Here is a 24883-nt window from a genome sequence, read left to right as displayed (position 1 = left end):
ATCAAGACTGACAACACTTGCGCTTACAGAAACACATGCCTTAGAAGATGAGTTGGGAGATGAAGAGTGCTTAGTCAGTGCTTTAGGCACAAATATGTTGCTGCACTGTAGGGGGCTAGATCTGCTTGGGTGCCCAGTTCAAAGGTCACCTATCAGTGGACCAAGAGGAGTGTAGGCTCTTGAATAATGCAGCTACAGCCCACATTAATATGGATATGGTATCTTTCATAGGCAATCAGATGTCTGAGAACCCGTTGAGTCCGTCTGGAGGTCAGAAGGTCTTCGGAGTTGGCGTCCAGGAAGTAATCTCAGTCATTTGCCCCAGGTGAACACTATCAGATGCACCTGTCATTGCTGAATGGGAGTGAGACTGGGGACACATAAAGCTAAGAGGAGCTCAGCCTGGTGATAGGGATATAAAGCTTTCTGCAACCCCGAGGCTAGATTCTCTAGTAGGGCTGAAGTGGATTTCTGAGGAGAATTAGGGCCTCTTAATCTCTTTTGTCACTGTTCCGCAGAACTCAGCCAGGAGACAATGACTATTTCAGAAAGGAAAAGGACTGATTTTCCACATTAAATTCAATAATGCCAAACCACGGTTTAATTATTTTGTACCCTAAATAACAGAAAAATGAGCCACTGTCAAAGCTGGCAGTCACATGGCGCAGAAGCACATAGTGAAGACATTTTCCAATTCCTGCAGTGTATGCTAATAAAACTGTAGATTTGAATGTACAGCATATCTGTCCTTGATTTTTAAATCTAGCATTTATAAAACATGCAGCTTTTGGATTGTTCCTATAACAAGAACAACACTGCACTAAATCTGTAAACATATATAGCCTTTCTCAGGTACTACCACAAATGAAACCTTTATGTGAATACTCTAAATTCATAAGCATTCCTACAATCTTCTAGTGCAGTCTTTTGCAGATGCTACGCCTCAGCAGTGATTAGCATGTAGTACTAGGCGGGCGTCTTGGAGACAGACCAAGCTGCAGCCCATAGGGAATGAATGGATGCGATCTCCGGTAATCCCGGATCATCCAGGCCCTGATTGAGGTAAGAGCCTGTGCATCTCTGTGCATCACCCATCCTGTTTAGCTACCCAGACACATTAATGCCAGCCATGCATGGGAAACAATCAGGGCCTGCGGACATAATCCTTACCCGAAGCTGTGTAAATAACTCAGCACAGCTCAGAGGGGGTTACGATAGCAAAGTCACATACCGAATAGGAGGGATACAGTTTTGGCATTCATGAATTTTTGCGTTTGGCTAACGCAGCTTTGCAGCAAAATGCTACTGGAAATCGCTCAATGTGCATCAGCACTAATGCTTCTTATAATGCAAACAGCTGTGTGTAGGCTAGGTTAGTGTGTGTGTGTGTGTGTGTGTGTGTGTGTGAGTACATACTTGGGTGTGTGCATGTTTAAAGGTGTCTGTACTTTTTCCCACTCTGTCAGCACTCTGGTTTGACAGAGAGCTGTAAGTGAAAGGACAGGGCAATATTACGGGCTGTTTGTTTGGCGCGTTTCCCCCTGTCGCTCTGTCACTCTGGCTCAGCATCAGAGCCTCTGACTGAGATGCTCTGACGGCTCCTCTGTCACATCGGCAGCGCGGCGGGAAAGCTGACTGATGGCCAGGACAGGCAAGAGGTGCGGGGTGGTGGGTGGGTGGCAGCAAAGCACAACAAAAAACAAAACGTGTGTGTATTTGCCTTTGTGTGCATTAGAAAGCACAGGGAGGAAGGAAAAAACATGTGGCTGTGGGGAGGTGCGGTGTGTGTGAATGCGTATACATGTAAGGGAGGAAAAAAGAGACGCCTTCAGCTATTCCTGTTTGTCTACTTCTATGGCTTGTAGTTGTGAAGCTTCACGCTGCTTGGATCATGCTGGAGCTTCAGCCAGTCTTTCCAAAAGGAAAAAAAAATCTCCTCTCTGATATGGCTAAGGTTTGACTGGGGGGTGGTCATCCAGGCCCAACGCAGCTGATCAATTAGCAACAACACACTTCTAATGAGCAGCTGATCCTTGCGGAAAGCCGGCGGCAGAGGGCTTTGCGTGGGAAACAGCACAGCTACCAGCCATCTCCTGCTTCATGCGTTATTCATACAGACAGGGCACTGGCACTGCAGGGTTGCCAACTTTGTGTCTGTGAAAAAAATGTTTTCCAAAACTTATGAAGCCCACTGTATACATTAGGCTTTGAAGCTGCATTAAGCAGTCTTACTTCTATCGACCTCTATTGGCAAAAAGTAAGACCTGAGGCAACGCTGAGAGAAGTTGTATATACTGTAGATAGCATAGAAACAATAGCACCATTGACTAACTGTAACGGAGATCAAATAAAAATGTGAGGTTAAGAGGTAATGTGTCACCATGCAAAATACTGTGATAAATACTGTGATAAAAAGCTGCTTTGTCACTGTCATTTTCTGGCTTGAGAACAAGGCGTTTTAGCTTTCGTAGCTGAAACTCAACTCACTGCGCCATCCATCAGTGAACTGAAAATGCCAGTAGCTGGGGGAGTGGAGGGGAGAGGGGAAATGGGGGGGAAACAGAAACAGAAGTTGGGAATGAAAGTGAGTTTTGTAATTCAGAAATTGCAGCACCTGGCTGGGTAACTGTTGAGTCACTGGTATTAAATGAAAACATCTATTTCAATCATTTGCAGTTTTTTATATTGTGATAATTTCATAGACCTTTGGTGCAACTTGTGCCCCTGTTATTTTTGGACATATGGTATTTTCTTTGAGTAAAATAAGAGGTAGATGAACAAATAACACAAAGAGCTTTTGTCTTAACATGCTAGCAATCCAGACACAATTTGGAAGAGGGCAGGCACTGACTGACTTATACTCGGCAGGTGCTTGGATGAACCATCTGTCTACAACCGTACTACAACCAATCAGATCAACAAACTACATGACGTAGTCAAACTCTTATTAAAGTCGGTCAGGAGAAGAGTGAAAAGCCTTCGATTGAGAAAAGCCCTCGGTGCCATTCTTTGCTCTTCTCTCAGTGAAGAAATAGCAATGCAAGCAGCATCTACACTAACCTACATGGGAGCCGCCATTGTAGTTTAATGAACTGTTTCTTGTCGCTGTGTCACACCTGGCACCTGTATCTATTGGTCCAGTACCACTGTAGTTTGGCCACAATCACATAGACTGAAGCCTGACAAGATGGATTCTCGCATTGGTTTTGTGATTTATGAGTCTAGCTTCCTCGCAAGGTTACCGGTTCCCTGTGTCACTGTGGTTGACTTACCCCCCTTCTCTCCAAACATATCAAACATATTTCAATAGAATGTAAAGAGTAATGTAAAATGAGTGGAAAATGTCATTGTGTTATAGCTAAATTATTTTGTGGATTGTGGTATTTCTAATTGCCTTGCACCTGCAGCAAATAACTACTCCCCCTGTGAACAGTGAGGTCTGTTTAAGCGTTTTAATTTACTGTTAACAACCTTACAGCGCTGGTTTTCAACCAAAACAGAAAAAACAGACCTGATCTTCCTGTATAAGTGCAGCTAGTGTTTCTTGTAATCAGATTTCATTTTCACACCATTTTTTCTTCTTTTACTATTTTATGCTTACACTACAAATAAATGATGTGCTATACTTTCTTAACTGGAATAATGTACCAGTGCAATACATTGTTCAACATGTTTTTCACAAAAGGAGTGTCAGTATTTTGAAAGAGCACAGAAAAAGGCTTAACGCTGTAGTAGAATCAAGAAAAATCAGCTCGACTTCACAAAAAGTTCTTTTGCATCTTACAGCTCTGGGATATATTTTTGGGGGGTTTAATAAGACAAAATGGTGATATTTGTAGTTTAAGTTTTTAATGTGGATCAAATTTCCACTTTATGCCTGAATCTTTTTTGGGAAGGGAATAAGGCGTCCATGAGAGATCCACAAGGCGTGAATGTCATCATGGTGGCAGAAACATGCACTGAATGCAGATAAACAGATACAGACATGTACACACATCCACACACGCGCGCAATCCTAAGTCTCATCTAAGAAGACAGGAGAGACTAAGCCCTGAGGATAATGGGCAGACAGCGCTGTGTGTCTTCTTTCATTTTGGCTGTAAGAGAAGAAATGAGAGTTAAGACACTCAGGAGACACATTCTTCAAGTAGACAGATCGCTTCTACAAATACACCCGGTCCCCTGTGGAGGAGCACATTCCTCAGAGAAGACGCTTCTCTAAAGATATTCAGACGAATTTACTAGAACATCAGAGGGAAGGGGAAGAGGGGGAGCAATAACCGCCCTCATAAACCTGTCTTTACTTTAGAGTATTGACTAGAATAATCCCACACAGTGCCTCAAAAGCAACAGGCAGCGTTCGGTGTTGCAGAGTGTTGGGATCTCTCGCAGCATGGGCAGCCTACTTAGCGATATAACACATTCCTCCGAACCCTTGAGAGTGATTATAATTAGAGTCTATTGTATATGAGTCATTGAGAAAGTGGGTAATTTATTTGCAAGAGGGATGATATGCCAACTATTGGCCAGCAGCTCCTCTTCCTCCGTTCTCCTTTTAATAGAAGCACTGATCATCGTTTTGTTAATGAAGCATCAATGATTGCTGGTGCATTTTTTCTGTATTTTTTGGGGTGTAGAAAAGCTGCTGTTAGGGAGAAAACACTGCCAATTTTCTAATTTTCCACTCACCACTCAATAAAGTGAAGGCTTTGATCTGTCAGAGCAGGACTGTAATTATCATCCATTTCGAGAAGAATTCAGAATCTTGGCAATCAGCACCACATAACGTGAAACATTGCAACCATAGATTATATAATGTGGCATTCTACGATAAATGCATTTTTCCGAACTCTGGATAATCACTCTTATTCATGGCTAAGGGTCTTTGCAATCAGATCTACTTGTGTTATTGGCTGAAGCAATCAAGCCCATTCCAATGTGATCTGCAGAGTCAGGTTTGGAGACTTGGAAAATGACAAACACAGCGTAGGTGGGAAATGTATTGGTAGAAAATAGTGCTTTGGACAAGAGAAGTAGAGCAATAACTGTGAAGTGGACCAAAAAGTTATGCTGAATTCAGGTGATAGCAGAAAGTGGGATATTGGGATTGTGTTCCTATAATTTAGAAGCATTCGTGGAACATTGTCACCGACCTGCCAGCATCCCACTTGGCAGATCGTACTGGATTTATGGTAAATCCGATCTGACATGAATGCAGCATAAACCTGAGTGATATATTTACAGCCTCCTGCTTACATTAGACGCACCACTCTTGTTTGTGAAGAGTCTGTCAGTGATGACAGTTTACATTTATCCCAATGGACACACTGAGTGACACCAAAGACACAATGGAGACAGGATTTGACTGATATGGATATTTGGATATTTGAAGTGCAGTACAATATTTTTAGAATAATCTGCTACTTGCTGATATGTAATGCGGCTCTGCGAGTGTGCACCTACTGATTCAAACATTTTCTTTACAAATCTACTGTTTGTGTTCTTGTAAGGTTGAAAAGGTATCTGATACCGAAGTATCAAAAGCTATCATGAGTATAGCCTGACCGATAGCAGATTTTTGAGGTGGATACTGAGGGTATAAAATTTCAATGATCATCTTTTTCTTACCCGAGAAAGCAAACTTGATACGGACCCCAATTAGTTTTCTTAAAGAACTATAACCAACATATATGCTTAGTGTAAATTTTACCATGTAACAGTCATGTAGTCAGTCCTCTCTGGTGGACCAGCTATGCAACAGTGTTTGTAAATGACATCAAACCTACAATGTCTTGTTACTTATATCATACATACCGAAAGCTATATATATGTATCAGCAATAAGATAATGATAGATAATAATCATTTTATAGCTTACTTAGGGAAAAACTGATATATTTTTACAAAACCATTACCTGAATAGAAGTGGCAACATTGTGATTTAAATCAGGAATTACCTGATGGAAAATATTAACAAAATTGAACAAGATTACAAATCTGACAAAATATTTGATGGCAGCTTTTAGATATTAGGGTTAGGGGTTAGGTTCAATGGCCAGTTGCATTTTGGCTCTGGTTCCTGGTTGGCCAATATGTTCATTAATTTCCAGATGCTAACAAGTGTCGTATTGAACATGTCATCTCTCTTTGCTCCTTTTTATTAGCAAATAGCAATGCAGACAACATTTGTGTTTTCTAGTTGTTCAACGAGCCGACAGGGTGGTGACTGTTCTCCAGAGAAATTATCTGATTACGTCACGCCACGTTCAAGACATGACAATTCAGTGTTTGGAGATTTTGAAGCTTTTGAAACGGGTTAAAAGTGTAAAGTTGTCCATTTGGATTTCTCATATTCAGGTTGTAGCTCAAATTGTCAACATTAATTATGCTGCCACTCAAAAGTTCTCAGCCATATAAGGTAGTTTGAGATTGTTGTGCTTTACTTATTAGTAACTTTAATTATTTGAAAATGCTGAAAGATGGACCTATTACCAATAATAACATATATGAATACTTGTACAGCATTAGAATTAAGGACATCCATGCCATAATAGGTGGACAACACTACCTGTCTGATATTTATATTTTTAATAAAAGGTCCATATCAGCTGACCAATACATCAGCCTAATAGTCGCAACGTGTTGCTCTGCTCCGCAACCACGGAGCCTGGAGGTGAGAGATCAGGTCCACAGATCATCAATCAGACTAGAGTTGGGAATCTTCTTCACGTTCGCTCCAAGGTCACGCTGTACAGTCGTGGAAAACTCTCCGCTCCAGGACACAGTCCCTGAGTTCGTCCATTCATCATCGGTAACCCTGGAGCAGGCCAGCAGACAGGCCCATTCAGCTGCTCCCATATGAAATTGCCCCACAGTCGCATCGGGTCTACGTTTAAGTCGGACTCTTGGTACACTGTACTACTCGGAGGGTAACACTTCAGGGAGGATGCCCCAGAAAACTTGCTGAGCTCATCCCTAAGTCTAAAGGGGCATCTTTAACTGAACTCTTATATATAGACAGACACAGTTACATCGTACACACAAACTACTTCCTGTCTCCCGCACCTGGTTTACAAAAGTGAAGCGTCTCTCTTGGGTGTTTCGAAGTCTTGAAAGAAGGCCGAGACAGCAGAGGGCCAGGAGAATAAATAGATTGCGCTCTCTTTCTCTCTCCTTCTCTGCATGGAAAGATACTCGGCATGGATATCTTCCACACAGGGAATTATATAGTCCCAGTTTTAAAGTATCTGTTGACTGGTTTGACTTTGTATAGCGCCACAAAAAAACAGATGCGATTCCTGCACTACCTTGACAAACGAGCGGCTCTTACAAGGCCATAATGGTCTCTTACACGAGCCTTACGCCATAGCACACATTAATGAGAAGCCCCCCTTTAGTGCCAGTCCTCTCTATGTGTGTTTGATACACATAGTCCCACAGATGGACCTCCGCCACCGGGCCCATGCAGCTGCAGACAGTCTCTGCTGTGTTCGAACACTGGACAACAGGCTCTTTATCCTTCACAGTTACTAAGTAGCCCTCTCATCTTCCTCCTCTCCTAATCTCCATCTCTTCTTCTATCTTCCTTCAGTCTGCAGCTGAAAACAGATGTATTGTTACTGAGGCATTACAAACTTTCTGCTCTGCTATTTTTTCCTTCATCTTCTACTTTTTTCCATCACTGTGACTCTTTGTTCCTACAGCTCATTCTGCTTCTCTTTCTCCAGCAATCATTCTCTGTCCATTCCTTCGCTTCAGTCTCTTGTAGACTCTGATAATGAGAGTATACGGTTTTGCTTCCCTGCTCTCGTTTTCTCTGCGAGTAGCATGCTGCTTTGCTGTTGCGATAGGGGTTTAAATCCTCCAGCGCAGCCTGCCGGCACCGCTGCAGCTACCCACTGGGCCGGAATAAATCCAGGAGCCTCCAGTCTTGCCTCTGAATGGGCCCACACCCCTGAAAGCGAGCCCAGAACAAACCCCCCCACCCTACCCCGTGCATCAATCCAGCAGCAATGAACCCAAAAGGCCTTCCTCTGGGAGGTTTAGCTTCCCTCCCTCCCTTGCCTTCACAAAGGATGATTTCAGCTGCCTAATCAACTAGAAAAAAAACTTGTGCCCTCCTCCCAGTTCCTGCTACAACCACTTCCCCTCCTCCTCCTCCTCCTCCTCCTCCTCCTCCTCCTCCTCCACCACCACCACACAAATTTCACATGCCAGTGATTTTGTTTTTCATAACATGAAGGGAGAGGGCGATTGCTCCAAACAACATTTTCTCCTAAGCATATTTGAAATGTCAACATCATTAGACCAACTGTCAGATTTTGTGACAGTGAAAGGGCCCCTACCTACCTGATCATTATAACCTCATGCCAAGTCTTTAAAAAATCTGGGGGAAAAGGTTGTTTTTTTCTGCCAAAGCTCTACAGACATACATCCCCGCCTGCTGCCGCAAGGGCTAAAACACCTGTGGTAATGATCTCAGTGACAGAATAAGGCAATTACTGGACATTTTTATTCATGCCCCGGGCTAGGTCAAAACTCACACACCCACATACACTCACACGCTCGCTGAGTCCTTTTTCTTTTTTGCCTCTGCCCCACCAGCAGACACCTAGTCAGAGCAACCAGCCCTGGTGCCCTCTGGCGAACCCCCCACCAAAATCCCTGCGTGCCCCCGGCTCTTGTTTTGCACCAGCAAAAGTTAGAGGTCAGTCCTGAGTCAGGTATCCAGTGGTCCCGTCAGCTCCAAAGAGCCAGGGCGTCACATCCCAGGTTCAAAGCTGAACAAGCCACAGTGGGGCTAACACAGCAGCACATACTGTGAATGCAAATGTATGTCTGCAAACTATGGACAGAAATATACAAGGAGGGATATGATGAAGCTGAGTGGTTTTAATGAATTGTAGACTTGGTTGTCTTTGGAAAGCTTTTATTTTTAGCTAATGCTACAACTAATGATTATTTTTATTATTGAGTAATCTGCAGATTATTTTCTAGATAGTCAATTAATTCTATAAAATGTCAGAAAATAGTGAAAAACAGCCCCGTTTTCCAAGGTGATGTCTTTAAATGTTTTGGGCCCCAACACCCGAACATATTCAAATATGATAAAAAAGGGAGAAAAGCAGAACATTTTAGAGGCTGAAAAGAGTACTCTCTGCCATTTTTGAATGTAAAATTATCTTAATCAATTATCAAAATAGCCAGATTATGGAACTGAAGTAGCAATAAAAGCAGCAGTTGTGGTAGTAGCTTTAGAAGAGAGTGTGTCAGAAATAGTAGGAGCTGTATCATTACTAGCAGTAGCAGTAAAGGCACTTATAGATGCATTCAGAGTAACCCACACCGGCAGCATATGACATGTGTTTGCCCATCAGGTGATGCCAGTGTTCACTTCCTCACATGTTTACATGTGACTGCGCTAGAAAATGTATTAAATATGTTGACTCAGCCCATCCACCTTGACTACTTCTATTTTCTTTTAGGCCGGAACAAGAGATTTCTGGGATTTTTGCTTAAAAAATTACCTTAACAAATAATTGATTATCATAATAGTTGTTGATAAATTGAACTGAACGTTGCTGAAGTAATCGTTTCAGCCATAGTGTGAATACGGTATACTGTACAGTGGGGGCTACGGGTGTCAAATGACATGGAGCAGCAGGTGTTTGTTGCATTTAGCAGCTGTGAGCGGCACAGCAGAGGTATTAGTAATAGTAGTAGAAATAGTTTTATTAGCAGATTATTAGCAGTAGAAGCATTGGCGTTTGAACAGGTGTATCAACAGTAGCAGCAGCAGTACTAGAAACTGAAGTAACTGAAGCAGTGGCAGTAGTAGTAGAAGCATTAGTACTGTAGTCAGATTAGTAGCAAGCAGTAGTGGACACATCGCTCTATCAGTAATAGCAGTGTTAGTAGGGTTAGCAGTGTATGTAGTTAGTACCATTAGTACTTTGTGGTATCAGCAGCTATGGAAGTAGAAGTAGTACTTGTTAGGGCTGTATTGAAAAGCTCAAAATCTCAGTCACAACTGTGAAATTTGAAAAACGAAATCAACATTCAAATGCTGCGCATGTCGGGGCTCTATAAAAAGGTAGCGACCGGGTTCCATCGCTGTCTCCGTCTCTCTCCTCTGCCCTCTGTCTGTATAAAGACAGAGCAGACGCAGAGCAGAGAGAGGACATCGCTGGATGAAACAAGGGTTCGGATGCGTTCACACAAGATCTGGTGTGTGGCTCCTTTCCGCAGGGTTGTGCGGAGTTTGTTCTTTAGAATGTAACTGCTGTGAAACAATCAGGAAATAATGTTGCTCTCTCTCTGCGTGGGGCCAGTTTTGAATTGTGTGTTTACAAACAGCAACCGACAGATCACACTCATTAAGCTCACTCATTTAAAGACTACCTCATTTAATCCGATGAATCCCTTTATTCAAACTGAGGTTTTTTTTTTAGGTGATGATGGCCTAAAATACGACGAAAGACAATTTGAAGCTTCATTAAAAAACCTCAACAGAAGCTTTGAATGTGAAAAAAATGACATTTGGCACAGCCTTGGTATTAGTAGTAGTAGAATATTTAGTAGTAGCAGCAGTAGCAAAGGCACTCATCAGCAGAATTAATAGAATTATTATTTGTAGTAGCATTTATACAACATTAGTAACAGTAGTAGCAGCAACAGTGACGATGGGTCAGTTATGGCGATGGTATATAGCTCAAGCGTACCGTAACAACCTTTCAGTGACACAATTGTGAGGAAAAAGATTTTACGCTCAACACTCAAAACAGTGTGCACTTTTCTGTTCTTCCCCTTACATAAGCCTGTGTGTCTGTCACTTTGTGTGTCAGTGTGCACTTTCTCACATAGCTGCGAGGTAAGTTTCGTTGCGGGGCATTCTTACATCTGTGCTGCAGTAAGCAGTCCAGTAGGTGAGCAATTCAAGCGTGCATCCAGCCCAATTAAACACAAACAAATCAACTTAATTAGGCAGGAGGCCGCTTAGCTGAGGATTTACAGTAAACCACTCCAAAACACGCTGGCTGTCCCTGGATAAGACAAACTTGTTAGCCTTCACTCACATGGTGGGTGCTGTTTTCAATACCCCCAACCCCAACCCACACACACTGTGCCCAGCCAACCGGCCACACTAAACCTTCTATTAGTGATTCTACTTATGAGCTCACTTCTTTGCTTCTACAGATTCACCCTGCCTTGTACTGTAATCCCTCCCCAGAGGATTCTTAATTAAACATGGACAACACATGGGGTCAAAGACGTCGCCCAGGCGGCAAGGACGCGTGGGCGAAAGGAGGCTCATACTCATGTTGGACTGTGCCACAGAGCTCGTTACTCAACCTCTCTTCCTTTCTCTGAAGACAGAATAAAGAAGAGCTGTCACTTTTGACAGGATTCCTAATCTGCGCCCCTTGTTAATTGCTCCACCCTCCCTAAATGCACTCATGCATACACAGACTGAGGACAAGGCACACATACACACACAAACACTGTCTAAGTCAACTGTTACTGTCCTTGGCTGCAGCCTCTAAAATGAAGATGTGACTGACTATATATTACCATAAAGTAAGCGCTGTCGTAAATCACTTCTCTCGCTCTGCTCCGATCCACGATTCCCCCCCGTCTCTATGATTGGCAGGTTTAATTAACAACAGGTCTTCCGGCCTGGCAGAAAGTGGGTGACAGAGTTGGCGAGTGGTAGGGGGATGGGAGTGGAGGGGGGTGAATGTGGAGATATGAAAACAATACATAGCCTACTTTTGTGTGCATATAATTAGAGATGTCTGGGACTCGCTACTCGCGTGGACGCCCACCGCACAGATTCAGGCAGAAACAATTTATGTGCAAACCGTCCCTTAGGAGTGACAATGACAAACATGTCATACATTGTTCTACATATGCATTCCTCTCTTCTGCTAACCACATCAGGGCTACCGTAACCCCTTCCTGCACTTAAGCGAGTTACTTAGTTGTTAAGTACATGACATACGATATGAATGAAAGCGGCAAAGAACTGTGATGTCAGGTAGCAAATCTGCATAACTAAAAGTGAAAAATGACCTTCCTCTGGCATTTGAGTCAGGAATTTGTACTAAACTCTTGCTTTAAGACTGAAGCACATCCTTTTCCTGCAGTGATACTTCTAGTCTCTTCTACATTTATATGGTCCCTTTAGGCCACATTATCCCTAAGTACAATATTTCTTTTTACAGTTATGCTGACAACAGATAGCTTTACATACCCTTACAGCCCTATAACTACAATACATTAACAGACCTCCAGGACATCAGTTCCTGGAATGGCTCACAACTTTCTCCAACTCAGCAAGTATAACTCGGAAGTTATGTTAACTTATGGCAAAACTATATGTAGCTTTTTTGTGAAGAAATTGTACATAATATAGACGACAAATTACATTTATAACCAATAAAACACACCCTTACTCAATTCAACACATACAGGGGTTTTACTGCTACAGGCTAACTTGGACAAATGGCTAACTTTAGCTTATGTTGAATAACTTAAGCAAAATATTGCATCAATCCATAGACGTTTAAAATCTTCCCTTCTGGTGCCACTGTGCCACCAAGTCTGTTTACAGGTGTGGGTACTACTTCACAAGTTGCATAAAAGCCTTTTGTGTCTCCAGAGGGAGCTGTAAACGTCCTCACGTCAGCGTCGGTTGGGGGCTGTAGACTACAAGTTTGAAAATGGAAAAAATCTGGGGCTGTGGAGTTAGAGAAGTGAGTTTTGCAATCCTAAATCAGTGGCGTACTCTTTCAAGTGCAACACATGCAGGTAAGTTGCATCATTTGACAACTGTAGCACACACTGAATACTCCATACAAACAGCAGTAGCAGCCATAGTACGACTACTCGTGTCTTCCGATCTCCGTCTCCATGCATTTTACTGACTGGCTTTAAGCTGTTGATGATTTTTATGTTTACTCCTGTTTGTCTTCTTCTACAAGTGTTACTTGTCTCCATGTCTTTAAATATCGGTTTTCATATAAATACAGTTGAGTTGAGTTAGGTTGAGAGCTTCTGCCTACAGACAAATACATCTGTTTGCTGATATTTCCCCATGTCTGCCATTTCACCTACCCAGACGTTCAGTTTTGGTATATAAGTCAATAATATAAATAGCATAGCATAAAAATGATCAGTGCTAGAATAATATTAGCATCTAATCCACGTTGGCCAAATCACTCCATCAAGGAAGTTGCAATGTTGCAATTGCAAATGCAAATGTGACCAATCATTGTAGTTTCCCACGTAAAATGTTGATCCATATCTCACAAACTACTGTCAATTTTATTCTCACTGGAACAAGTTGCCTTCAACTATTTTTGGAATTATTTAAATACAATTTTAAATAATTGTATTATTTTGGCATGAATTTAGCCTAAATGTTGAACACACAGTAGCAACTCCTATCCTAAACTATGGGTGCCATCTTCAAAAACCCACATCAAGTTAATTCCATGAGTAACTTACAGTCCAGAGCCAGTGTTCCTTCTATGGCAGAGAATATTCTTTAGTTATATTAATACATTAACAACAGCAAGGAGCTTCTACATGAAACACAGGATGGAGAAAAAAATCAACCCGTGAAACCTTTTGATGGCAATGTTTCTGCTGCTCGCATCACTTTTCTAGGTCAATATACAGGAGGCTGCGTTTAAACCAACTCACAAACAACATATGTCAACTGCTGCCTTATGCAAGGGCAAACAAAGTAGATCTGTTTTCAATGTCTGCTCAGGTCATTCCTGCATCATCCCTCCAGTGTCTGATCCAGACTCATCATCCTCTCTTGCCCTATAATTATTGTGTATGGGCTCGGTGACCCCGGCCACAGAGTCCCATCTGCTCAGACTCTATTGATGCTGGGATTAGGGGTGTAGGCCAGAGAGGGCACAGGGACACACGTGTTCGGCCGCCGATCTGGAGACGCCTCCCTTGAGTCACTTTCACGTCGGGGCCGGCCTGCCAGATCAGACGGCGGAGAGGAGATGAAAGGTGGCGCTCAGAGTTGCAGCACAGACAGAAAGCCGACCACCAGCTGATTTCCATGCTGTTCCCCAACAGCTTCCGACGATGTAATCAATAATCCCCCTACCCCCCTCCTGTACTCCACACACTCCTCTTCTCTCCCACTTTCTTCACTTCACTCTAGCTCTTTTTCTCTGCCTCCACCTGAAATGCTGCACCTGCACTAGAGGATCTTTGCTTATTGAATCAATGATTCAATGTAACGGCAAGCTTATAGAAACCACAACATCATGCTCCAGGCACCGGCTGCAATACATCTCATAAAACAGAATGAGGATTTTAGAGGTATATGCCTCCAATCATTCTTGGCTAGGCTAACGCCCTCCTCTGTGAATGCAAAGATGCTGAGCTCTCTCATTCCCCTGCCGGGCCTGATCCCTCAGCTCCTTGCTCATGAATGTAATCCTTTACGTTTATCTGTCTGAGTTCAGAGGCCACAGGGGCCGCAACCTCCGTACTCGCTACTGATGCAGACGGCGTTTTGGAAGGCAAACACAGCAGATGCTGGCCCAGGTGCTACTGCATCTTAGAACTGCCAAAGTACTGCCATCGTCTGAATCACTGCCAAGGTGGCCCCTCCACGTAGGAGTCAAGAGGGAAGGTAGAAAGAAGAAAGAGACGGAACTAACAAAAAATATGCATGCCAAGTGATTTCGAAAAGAAGCAGAGAATGGACAGATGGGTTGAGAGCCGAGAGGGCCAAGACGGGAAAGCAAGGCATCAACACTGCCAGGGTTAAAGGTTTGATTCCCAGCAGGAAGCCTGTGCTGGAAGTATTTATTAAATTCACTTTCAAAGCTACTGTATTTATCCAGGAAAAGTCAGCTTCTTTCACACATCCTGCGGCAAATTTGACACAGTTGTTTCCAATTACAGTAGGAACTGCTTTGTGTAAAGGTGTAAGCATGATGTGTTTGAGCAGGTTGTTAAACCCCCTTCACTGACCTTTCCAACATCATGTTACCTAATATTAATATGATGCAAATGAGTTCAAGCTGAACAGGGGAGGTTATACAGGGAAAATTTGGGGAATGGGACACTGGTATTCGGTATAGAGTTGATGTACCGAAATTAGTATCGGAAGAGAAAAGGTTGGATTGACAGCAGTGTTTTTGAACAGGATAGTGGTTCCGATCATCTAGAAACACTTCTGCCTTCCGATGTGGTCGAACAGCATGCCATGTGAACTAGCCAACCACGGAGCAGCTGCACAGGAAAGGTTAGGCGTTATGTGCTCAAAAGCACCTCTGGAGTAGTTGCAGATGGATGGGGTACAGTATTACTCATCACTCCGCCCCTTCCTCAGCCTGCACTCTGGAGCTCTAATGCCTCATATATGCTGTTACAAAGTAAGATGCTCCGGAAGAAAGGGCAACATTGAGTCACAAAAAGTGGCATTGATCCAAATTTACTTACAGGAGGAGGAAGTGAAGAAGGCGGTGATGAAGATGTCCCGCAGTGATCGGAGACACACAGGTGTTGCTGCTCATGCTGCATAACCTCCCCTGCTGTGCACAGGAGGGTCACTGCTAACCTTGACGGGGGTGAACAGGCACTGCCGCAGTGCCCTTGTTCGCTCCACTGAGGGACACGTCATAGTATTTATTTAATAATTTTACTTTTTTTTCTTACAAGTTTCCCCTCAACTTTTAATATCTCTTGTGCGCCACAGGGACACTCGGAGGCCCACAGGTTTGATAAGTTTAAACGCCTACTTTTTAAAGTGTAATATCTACAGCTACCCTGGGACCTACACACCCCGGGTCTTGCTCCATATCACTGATTTTTTCCTTCTTTCTTTTTTTTTTTTTTATCTCACGAAAATGGAGGGTAAGGAGGAGTAAGTTTGTAGTTTGGCAGTTAATCTAGCTTGAGTTTATCAGCACTAGTGGTCTTCTACATTAATGACACGGGGGACTAAACATGTGAGCCCAAGGGGGAAAAGTCTGGGAGATAAGGAGTAGAGGAGGAGGTAGCAGAGCTGAAAAGAAATAGCTTTTGGCATCATGCAGTTATTTTATCCCAGAAGCTATGGAGAGCAAGGAAGCGAGAGGAATGCCATTCCTGCAATTTGGCCCCAGATGTCATCTCAATCTAAAGCAACACTTACTGACAGCACTGCCACAAAATCATCCTGTAGATGAACTCTGACCCCGACTGCTGAATCTGCTGCCCGGTCATCTCACGCTGCAGCGATAACCGAGCGACAGTTTCCCGTCGCATCAACCTGTCATCCAACGTGACAGGTCGAACCACAGGTTTCATGGCCGGGGAATAGCTTGGACAATTGGTTCAGCCGCAGAGTGTAAACACACCGTCGGCGAGGCGGCACAAGCGACAGAGGAATATTCATAAAGATTATTCATGGCTGGCTGTCAGAGGCAGTGACAAATCTGGGAGGTAATGGCAGCAGCAGCCGAATCTGACGGAGCGCAGGGCTGGACTAAATGGACAGGCAGTCATCACCGCAGAACAGTCATGCTCCTGCATATCTCATATCTGTGTCCACCTCATCCTTAATACAAGCACACAGTCATAGCAGCAACCAATAGGATTCTACATCATCAATCTCACCGGCCATTACCAACACGTTAGCCATGTCTGTGTGCTGAGAGCCATGATTTTAATACCACAGTGTCAGTTAGCCTTGAAGGGAAAAAAACCTCAAACACTCCACACTGTTGGATATCATCAATCTGTGATGTTGAGTGCATGCCAGGACTTATATTTTGAATAAGTGCTCTAATTTACTTTTCTGGTATACCCACTTTCCCTCAGCCTACTTTGTCTACTTCCTCTAAGTAGGGCTGGTAGGGTGCCATTTGAAACCTTTTGATAATAGTGCTGATACGATACCTGACTTTCAAAACTGATACTTTTAGATACCTTGCTTTTTTTTTTTTTATTTCACAAAAGAAGCAAAAGTTCTCATATGCTGTACAAACGCAAGTACAATAACTTTGCCTTAAAAAAGGACAGGGCCCTGGTAGGTCACCTGGTAGAGTGCACGCCCCACGTTATAAGGCTAAGACTTTACTGCAACAGCCTTGGTTTAATTCCTACCTGTGGCCCTTTGCTGGCAAGCAAATAAGCACCTCCCCCCAAAAATACTGACATTTCGGCCTGAGGGTTCAATACCCAGCCAGCCCAGAGAAGGACATAAGCTTGTAGACCCGAGCTGTGTCCCAATTGTTGATTTGTTCATTTGTTTCAGTTCAGTGCCACAGTAACTCCTGTATCAGCAGTTCCTGTGGTGGAAATGCAGCTACATGAGTCTCATGACTTTTAGCCTTCTTCACATTTTCATGGCTTTTTTTCGTCACCTGTGATGTGAGAACATCAGATTTCGAAACAGAGAAAGTAAAAGAGAAAACCGACTCGGGATCTTCTCGACTGATGACTCGAATCCTTAACTTTTCGGGGGCAGCACTACTCAATTGTGAGGGCATTTTTCTGTTTTTTGTTTCTTTTTTGTAATAATACAATGAACACTGGTCACACAAAACAAGCACTCTGACGAGGTCACCTGACTGAATTTTTAACTATTTGCTAAAATTGATAATAATGAACAACAGAGAACAATAACTGTATACGTATACTTGGAATAAGGCTCATACCGTATCATCAGAACTCAATTCATTTTATTATTATTTTTCACCTTGTTAGGGTATTCATTTAGTTTCAATGTGTCTGTCATTTCTTCTCTTTTGAGATTAAGATGACAAATGTTTCAAATTCATATCCTATTCCACATAGATACAATGCCAAAATGACTTGTGAATGGAACTCAATTAACTGAAATGAATTCACAAGATTGTTTCTTGTTCTTTCTAAAGTCTTCTTTGCCCTTGTCTCACCATGGCCTATCACTTGTTTGAATGTTTTACAGCTTTGAGCATTGTGGGACAATAGTGTCCATCAAAGACACACTCAGAAATCAAGCAGATTTAGTATGCATACTGCCTTTTTTTGGACTAGACTTAATTGTGTTACTTTTGTAGTGTGAATTCTCTACATACTGAAAACCTGCTTTCAATGACTGTGACACAGCTCAAGTGTTCTCAGTGTCAATATACACAACAAAACAACAAAAAAGGCCCAGGAATGAGAGGCACATCACCACCAACCGTTACCCAAAGGTGTTAGAGTGTTTTAAGGTGAAACTGTTCGAGGTTCATTCCTTCGGATTTGACAGGATAAGTGTTCCTGCCTGGCTTGATGATACTTCCTTTCTTGAGGCTCTTAGAGGAATTAAGAGACACTTTCCCTACATGAAATGTAGTCAAGTTTTCAGAGACAGATATTGTTGTTAGTGCAATTACTTCACCGCAATCGAGTAAGCTGCCTATGCGCGACTGCTTTCAAAGCATCAACCTCATGCCCTCAATGCTCCACGGACAATTTGAGACATGATCTATTGCAGACGGTGAGCTCTTACATTGAAGAAGAGACGGATTAGAGAAGTGCAGAGAGGGATCTCAGGCATTTGGAGATTTTATAAAATTCGCTAAAAAGCAAACTGATGTCTGAGTGTCATCTGTGGTTGAAAAGTCTGGATGCTTTAAATTCGCTGGCTTTTGTTGCCCTGGCAGCAGGACAGTCCTCTGAGACTCTATAATCATACAATTAGCAGCACTCTGCATACCTGCAACAGACTCCAACATCCAAACTCCACTTGCAGCTGATTCTCAAGCAGCTGATGCATTCATGCTATGTGAATTTATATCCCTCAACTATTTCACTGATTTCATGAAGCGCTCCATCCAGCAGATCATTATATAGCTTGTTGGAGAAAAAAAAACTGAGCGCTGTGTAAGCAATGAAATGAGTCACCGAGGGAAGTGAGCAACAGCAATCACAAACCCAGCAGCTTCTTTTAAAGTAATCTAAATTGAACACCAACATAGGCATTCACCAACACGAGAGGATGCCGAAAAGTGAGCAAATTAACTTTATTGTCTAAACACGTTTAGCGATAGGCTTGACAGGCAGTGCGGCGCCTGCTGGCACAACTCCATCTGCTCAGTAATGATTTGTTGTTGATGGGGAAAAAACAACACATTTCTAACACCTGGAGAGGCGAAACCGGTCCTGGTTCTCCCCACAAAGACGCCTCGTGGGTCCAGGCCAAAGCAGTCTGGCAGCACTGTCAGTTCCATTACCAACGCGTGGTGGTGACAGCAGCAGCACTGCTAGATTAACGTCACAAACATATTGCACAAGGCGATGATGGTTGGGGATGGTCTGATTGTGACCACCATGAATGACCAGCGTCTGGTTTCCAACACCGGCCCTGCTGAACAATTACTTGAATAAATTAGCTGAGAAAATAAAATGAAACAAAGATGAACACCAGTCACTCTCAGTCCAGCTCAGTCTAAGAGCTCTGTCTCGCCATCACAAAGCCTCCATGTCACAGAAAACAGAAAACGACAGACATTATGAAGAGGAAACGGCAGCCTGCCCAGAGTTTGGACATTTACCAACCATCAGCTAGCCTGGTTAACTTGGTAGCTCCACTGGTGGTTGAACAGCTCACGGTGGAGATGAAGGTTCACACACCCTGCAACTCTGAACAGTGACAGCTAACTCTGAATGTGGCTTTAACCATGGCTAATGTTAGCGAGCCAGCTAAGAAAAAAACGACCAAGTATTTGTGTCTTTCTGCTCTTATGGTAGAAGCTAAAGCTACATTCAAGCAATGTTGGTAGAATGGGGAGAACAAAAAAAAAAATCCTCCCTTTATTCCGACATCACGCATGGTTAGCCCTTTTGCTAACCTTGTCTTGTATGATGCCTTACATCATTTAAAAAGCCTAAATTAGCTTATTTTGCGGATACTTATTCGGAGCGCTTTGTTAACAAGTGAAACCAAATACAGACAAAGCTCTTTTTAAATGAACGAAGTCAAGCTATGAAAGCTATGTTTAAAAAGAAAGAACGAATGCCATAAATGCGGCACAACCACTACTGTAAAACACAATGCGCTATTGCCCAATACTGTTGACAAGTGACGACTTCTGGAGATACACGAAATTGAAAGATAGACGGAGATGGAATTCAGCACAATAAGGTCTGTTGGAGGCGACATTGCTTTTCACCAACTTAACTCTTGGAGAAAATTGACTTGAGTTGCACAACAGCAGCCCTGACTCCTCCCTTGGTGATAAGAGGAAATCATTTTTAGATACATAGAAATGATCCCGCTGCAGTTGTGTATAAAGCCACTGAAGTTTGCCTAGTCTATCAGCTATTCACACAGGTCTCAGAACTTCTAAAATCTCATGAAGTCTTCAGCTGTGATGATTAAAAGTAAACATTTTTAATTCTGTTGAACACCTTTATGCTCCAGCCGCACTGCCAGTAAAACTTTCCGAGACGAACAGGCGACTTACAGCAGCTCAATTAAAATTTCTCAAAAGGCATCAAAGTGGGGGAAGATAGAGGAGGAAAGGCCTTACTGACTTCCACCTCAGCTTTGCTCTCACTGGCTGCGTCTGTCAGGCTCCTTTGGCTGACTGAAAATGTCCACACATTTGATGCTTGGCCCATCCATTTAAACTGAAGAAAAACAGGCTTGTGAAGACTGTAATATGCAATCCATGTAATGCTGCATCAGAAAGGTGAGGAGGGAGACGTGGGCTGTACATTTCAAATTGGTCATTTTTATCCATTTCAAGCCTAATTGCATCCATTTTTCTTCTGCTAAAAAGACAATTAAATCTAGGTTGCTTCTGAAATGTAGTCCCACAGCTCGTAGGGCTTGTAACTGTCTGGTAAATGATGTGGACTGGGTTATATTGATAGATTTCAGTGATTTTTCTTCCTTTATAAAATGAGTGTCAGGACAACCCTTGTTCCTTTACCATCTCATTATCATGAACTATAATTACAGAGTGTACTCATTTTCTTGAACGTGTATCCATTATGCAATTCACCATTGTTCTATTAAAGAATCTTGTGTTATTTCCTCCAGAACAACCACATTTCATCATAGCCTTTTGTGTGAGCATACGCTCCATTTTCTCCACTTACAGCCTCCACATTTGCCCCGGGAGTGTTGTGTGTGTTGGGCTATTTTCTGTTGGATTAACACTGAGCCGGATCCACACCGCTACACACCAAGGACCCCCTCTACATCCTCCCAGCAGCCTATGAAAGCCCACCTTCTCATGTCAGCGCCCATTTTAGTGTGGTCTTTTCAAGCTAACCTCCTTCGACCTGCAGCGTTGGGGGTTCACTCACGTGATTTCATTCTTGGGTTAAATTACCTTTTTGCTCTGACTCCTCTAAGCCCCCGCTAACAGGGGCCTGGGGCACTTAAACAACACGGCAGGTTTCCCCTCACCTCAACAATCACACATTGTGTAGATGAAAGTATGGAGCTGAGGCAGCCACACACAGGCACTCCATTGTGATACAGGGGCATCTGCGTCAACACAACGGACATACAAGGTTAGGGTCGCACTGCATCTACGTCAACAAACTTTATACCTAGAGCTGTGACGCACATCAAAAAAACTATAACCATTGTTTTATATATAAACCCACAGACTGGCAGTGTGTCAGTGTCTACAGTAGTACTTCTTGTCATATTTGCTGAAATGTTTACTGTGTTCTAATAATCTGTGAATAAACCAGGTTCCTCTGGCTCCTCCTAGTGCCCCTAATGGCATTCGCAAGAATGAAAACAACCAATCAGAGCCAAGAAAGATAGTTGATTGGTGAGTCTCATTTCAGGGCAACAAACACAAAGCGCCTTTGTATCTCTCTTGACTCTGATTGGTTGTTTTTGTTCAGGCCCGGTGGATTCTTGCAAATACCATTAGGAGCACTAGGAGGAGGCCAGAGGTACCTGATTGTTTCACAGATGATCTGTCTCTTGTACTAAAGGATATGGTGATGGTTTCAGCAAATATCCCAAAAACAATTTTTATAAAAATTATCTACTGCAGCTTTAACAAGGGATGACATCCATCAGGGTCCTATTTCCAGGCACCCACATGCATCAAGCCTTTAGAAAAGCAGCATTTTGAGGTGCACTGCAGGCCTTTCAGTTAGGGGGCTGACCATAAACAGCGTCCCCAGTTTGCGTCGGGCTGGGACTATTGTTGCACTTAATTCTCCATCTGGGTGATGTTGAAACTTTTACAACTAGTTAGAGCTGCAATGATCAATCTACTATTGGATTACTAAATGGAAAGGAAATTAGTCAGTTTTGAATAATTTTCTTTTTTTAAACGTCAGAGAGCAGGGAGTGGCTCAGTGCACGTCTGTTCAGCAACTGGTTTTGGTGGCTGTGTAACTGATAGCCGTGCACCAGTGTATTTATATCATAGCTCCAGCACTCACACCAGTTGCAAAGCATTCTTCAGACAAACCAACTGGCACTTTTACTTGAGACAGACTGTGACCAGAGGCTTTTTTTTTCCTACCGTATTCCACAACATTCTTCAAAAGACAAAGTTCAGAGGTATCAGAAATCTTAAAAAAAAAACTGCTTCAGCCATTCAAATGTTAAATTCGCCTCAGGCAAAGTGAGACGGATTTGAACTCCTGTCTCAGCTCTGTGGATTTCAGGTATTATGGCTTAAAATCTCAGTTTTCCTCTCCGAGACCACTTTAAAACCGTCTACTTCTGCTTCTATCGGTTTGACTGTGACACAGAGAGAATATCTGGATCAGCTGCCAGTGGTTTTATTTGGGGCAAAACACTGACATGACTAATTCATCCCCACTGTATTGCTTTGTAGCAGCAGGAAAACACACTCCTCTCGATTTGTTCTCTCCAAATCTTCCTCCCGAATGCCTCTGATGGCTGATTTTGCCACAAACTGAACCATCCCCTGCATCAGCACCATCATTATGCAACATCAATACTATTAACATGCAGGCAAGTTAGCTGCCCATTTCATATACATCAGCAATGATTTCAAAAAAAAAAAAAAGACAAGAAAAAAACCTCCAGTGAGGGATGAGTCAACCACTAGGATGTAATTTACAATTATATGACACATTGGAGAAGAAGCTGGCGTTGGCACGTACTGAAGCCTGGACAATGAAAACCTGACAGTAAACGTCATGCTGCTGAATGCGCTGGACAGAGATAGAGAGACATACAGAGAGAGTGGAGGGAGAGAGAGCGCAAATGACCAATCCACGTTCATTTTTAAGCATATTACTTGTAACTTTGCAGATCTCATCCAGAGGGAAGGTCCTTAGGAAAGCTGCTAATCACCAATAGCAGTGAGGCGTGTAATGAAATGATGCTATGATTATATTCTGAATCCATTTTTTATGCTCCCCCCGGGATATTGACGTTTCACTGCACGCACAAAGCAGAAAGTTCACGCCACTGAATGCAGCAGAGTCTGCTTCTAAGGGATGGACACACACTCTGAGACAACTTTTGAAAAAACTTTTGAAAAAAAATCTTTAATTCAACATATGTGTTTAGACTGTGGGTAACTAGTGACTTTAAACCCTGAGAGTCAACTTTAAACCAGAGACTCTCCTGCTGGGCAGACTCACAGGTGCGCGCTGTGCGTCTGCCCAAACACAAACATTTCTTATCCCGTCTTTCTTTTCTCTTTTTCCTTTTTTTTTTTTATGTAATTACCTGTTGGTCCTTCCATGCTGTCTGCGTAGATCCTGACGGCCAGCATCAGTAGCAATGCTGCTGAATACATGTTGGCAGAAGAAGTAAAGTCCAGCTCGTTGTGTCAGAAGAAGGAAATCCTAAAGAGAAGTCCGGCAGCGGAGGCAGCGGCGGCGGCGGCAGGTCTGGAGAGAAGTTGTGCGCTCTGCTCCATTCATCGCTGAATCCCCCCTGCAGAAGCGCTGCCTGCCTGCTCCCTCCACAGCCCGCACAGGGAGCATCTGATCTCGAGCTAAAGCGTTCAAAAAACAGAGCCCCCCTTTTTTCCTGTAACGGCTCCGCTACTTTTTTTTGCACTGTCAAGCGAGCAAGTGGGACGCAGGAATGCGGGTCTGCGGCGCCTCCATGTGGCCAGGAGGGGGATCTCGCCACTCTCACAAACCACTTGCATATGGTATTTCTCTGCAGTTTCTAGAGGCAAAATGGATTATTAGGCATACAGTAGGTCACCACACTGTCACATTAGAGGGGGACATTTTTCCTCAGTGTTCCCTTTAAGTGCATTTCTGGCTTCCTAACGGGACTCATTTCTGCTTGGCTGTTGCTCTCCATTATTATGCTAAAACCTCCAGATTAAATTCTGACTCACTGGTGCCGGGGAGCTGAAGGAGTAACACCTCGCCAAAGGCTACCAAATCCGCGCCCATGCTTGATGGCAGTTTATTTTTCACTAATGTGAAGGAGGGGGAATCTGCTCTCTGACTGTTTTCAGTGTTTATCTCACTGGTTTGGAACAGCAGGGTGGCAATGTGATAAAAGAGACTGAGCTTTACCTGCACAGCTTGGGTTCATGCCACAGATGAAACGCCTGTAGCAGAGTTTGCTGCTGGTTCCCTTTTCCCAGCTCCAGCAGAGACCCCTGACCTCTGACCCTGCTCATGGGGTTTCCTTAGTTAATGTTTATTTAGCAGGTACCATCTTGTTTAATGTTCTAATTATATTCAGAAATAAAACGTTTGATTTCAGCTTATTGTCTATTTTTATGTTGATTTTTCAAGTGTCACACACACACACACACACACACACACACACACACACACACACACACACACACACACACAAAAGCATGGAAAGTAAACAAAATGGATCCTGTCATGCTAAAAACACTGAAAATGACCCAAAAACAAAAGAGAATCACAGCAGCAGGGTCACAATTACC

The 24883-nt window shown here is 43.1% G+C and overlaps 1 protein-coding gene across 10 annotated transcripts in view; it reads right to left on the bottom strand.

Moving 5' to 3' along the window:
• The window catches only part of ptprua (protein tyrosine phosphatase receptor type Ua), a 194093-nt gene extending 169497 nt beyond the window's left edge, over nucleotides 1-24596 (bottom strand). For 3 of the 10 annotated variants that reach the window (XM_051390544.1, XM_051390546.1, XM_051390548.1), the window contains exon 1: nucleotides 23686-24060. In XM_051390544.1, coding sequence (XP_051246504.1) covers nucleotides 23686-23755 — 70 coding nt within the window. In that variant the 5' untranslated portion in view covers nucleotides 23756-24060. Of the gene's footprint in view, nucleotides 1-23685 lie in introns of all 10 variants that reach the window. The other 7 variants (XM_051390541.1, XM_051390543.1, XM_051390545.1 and 4 more) reach the window with 5 other exon arrangements.
• Nucleotides 24597-24883: the final 287 nt, after the last annotated feature.

Source organism: Dicentrarchus labrax, unplaced genomic scaffold, assembly GCF_905237075.1.
Source record: "Dicentrarchus labrax unplaced genomic scaffold, dlabrax2021, whole genome shotgun sequence".
In the NCBI taxonomy this organism is placed as follows: domain Eukaryota; kingdom Metazoa; phylum Chordata; class Actinopteri; family Moronidae; genus Dicentrarchus; species Dicentrarchus labrax.
Note: the sequence above shows the minus strand (reverse complement) of the source record. Positions and strands in the feature narration are given on the sequence as shown.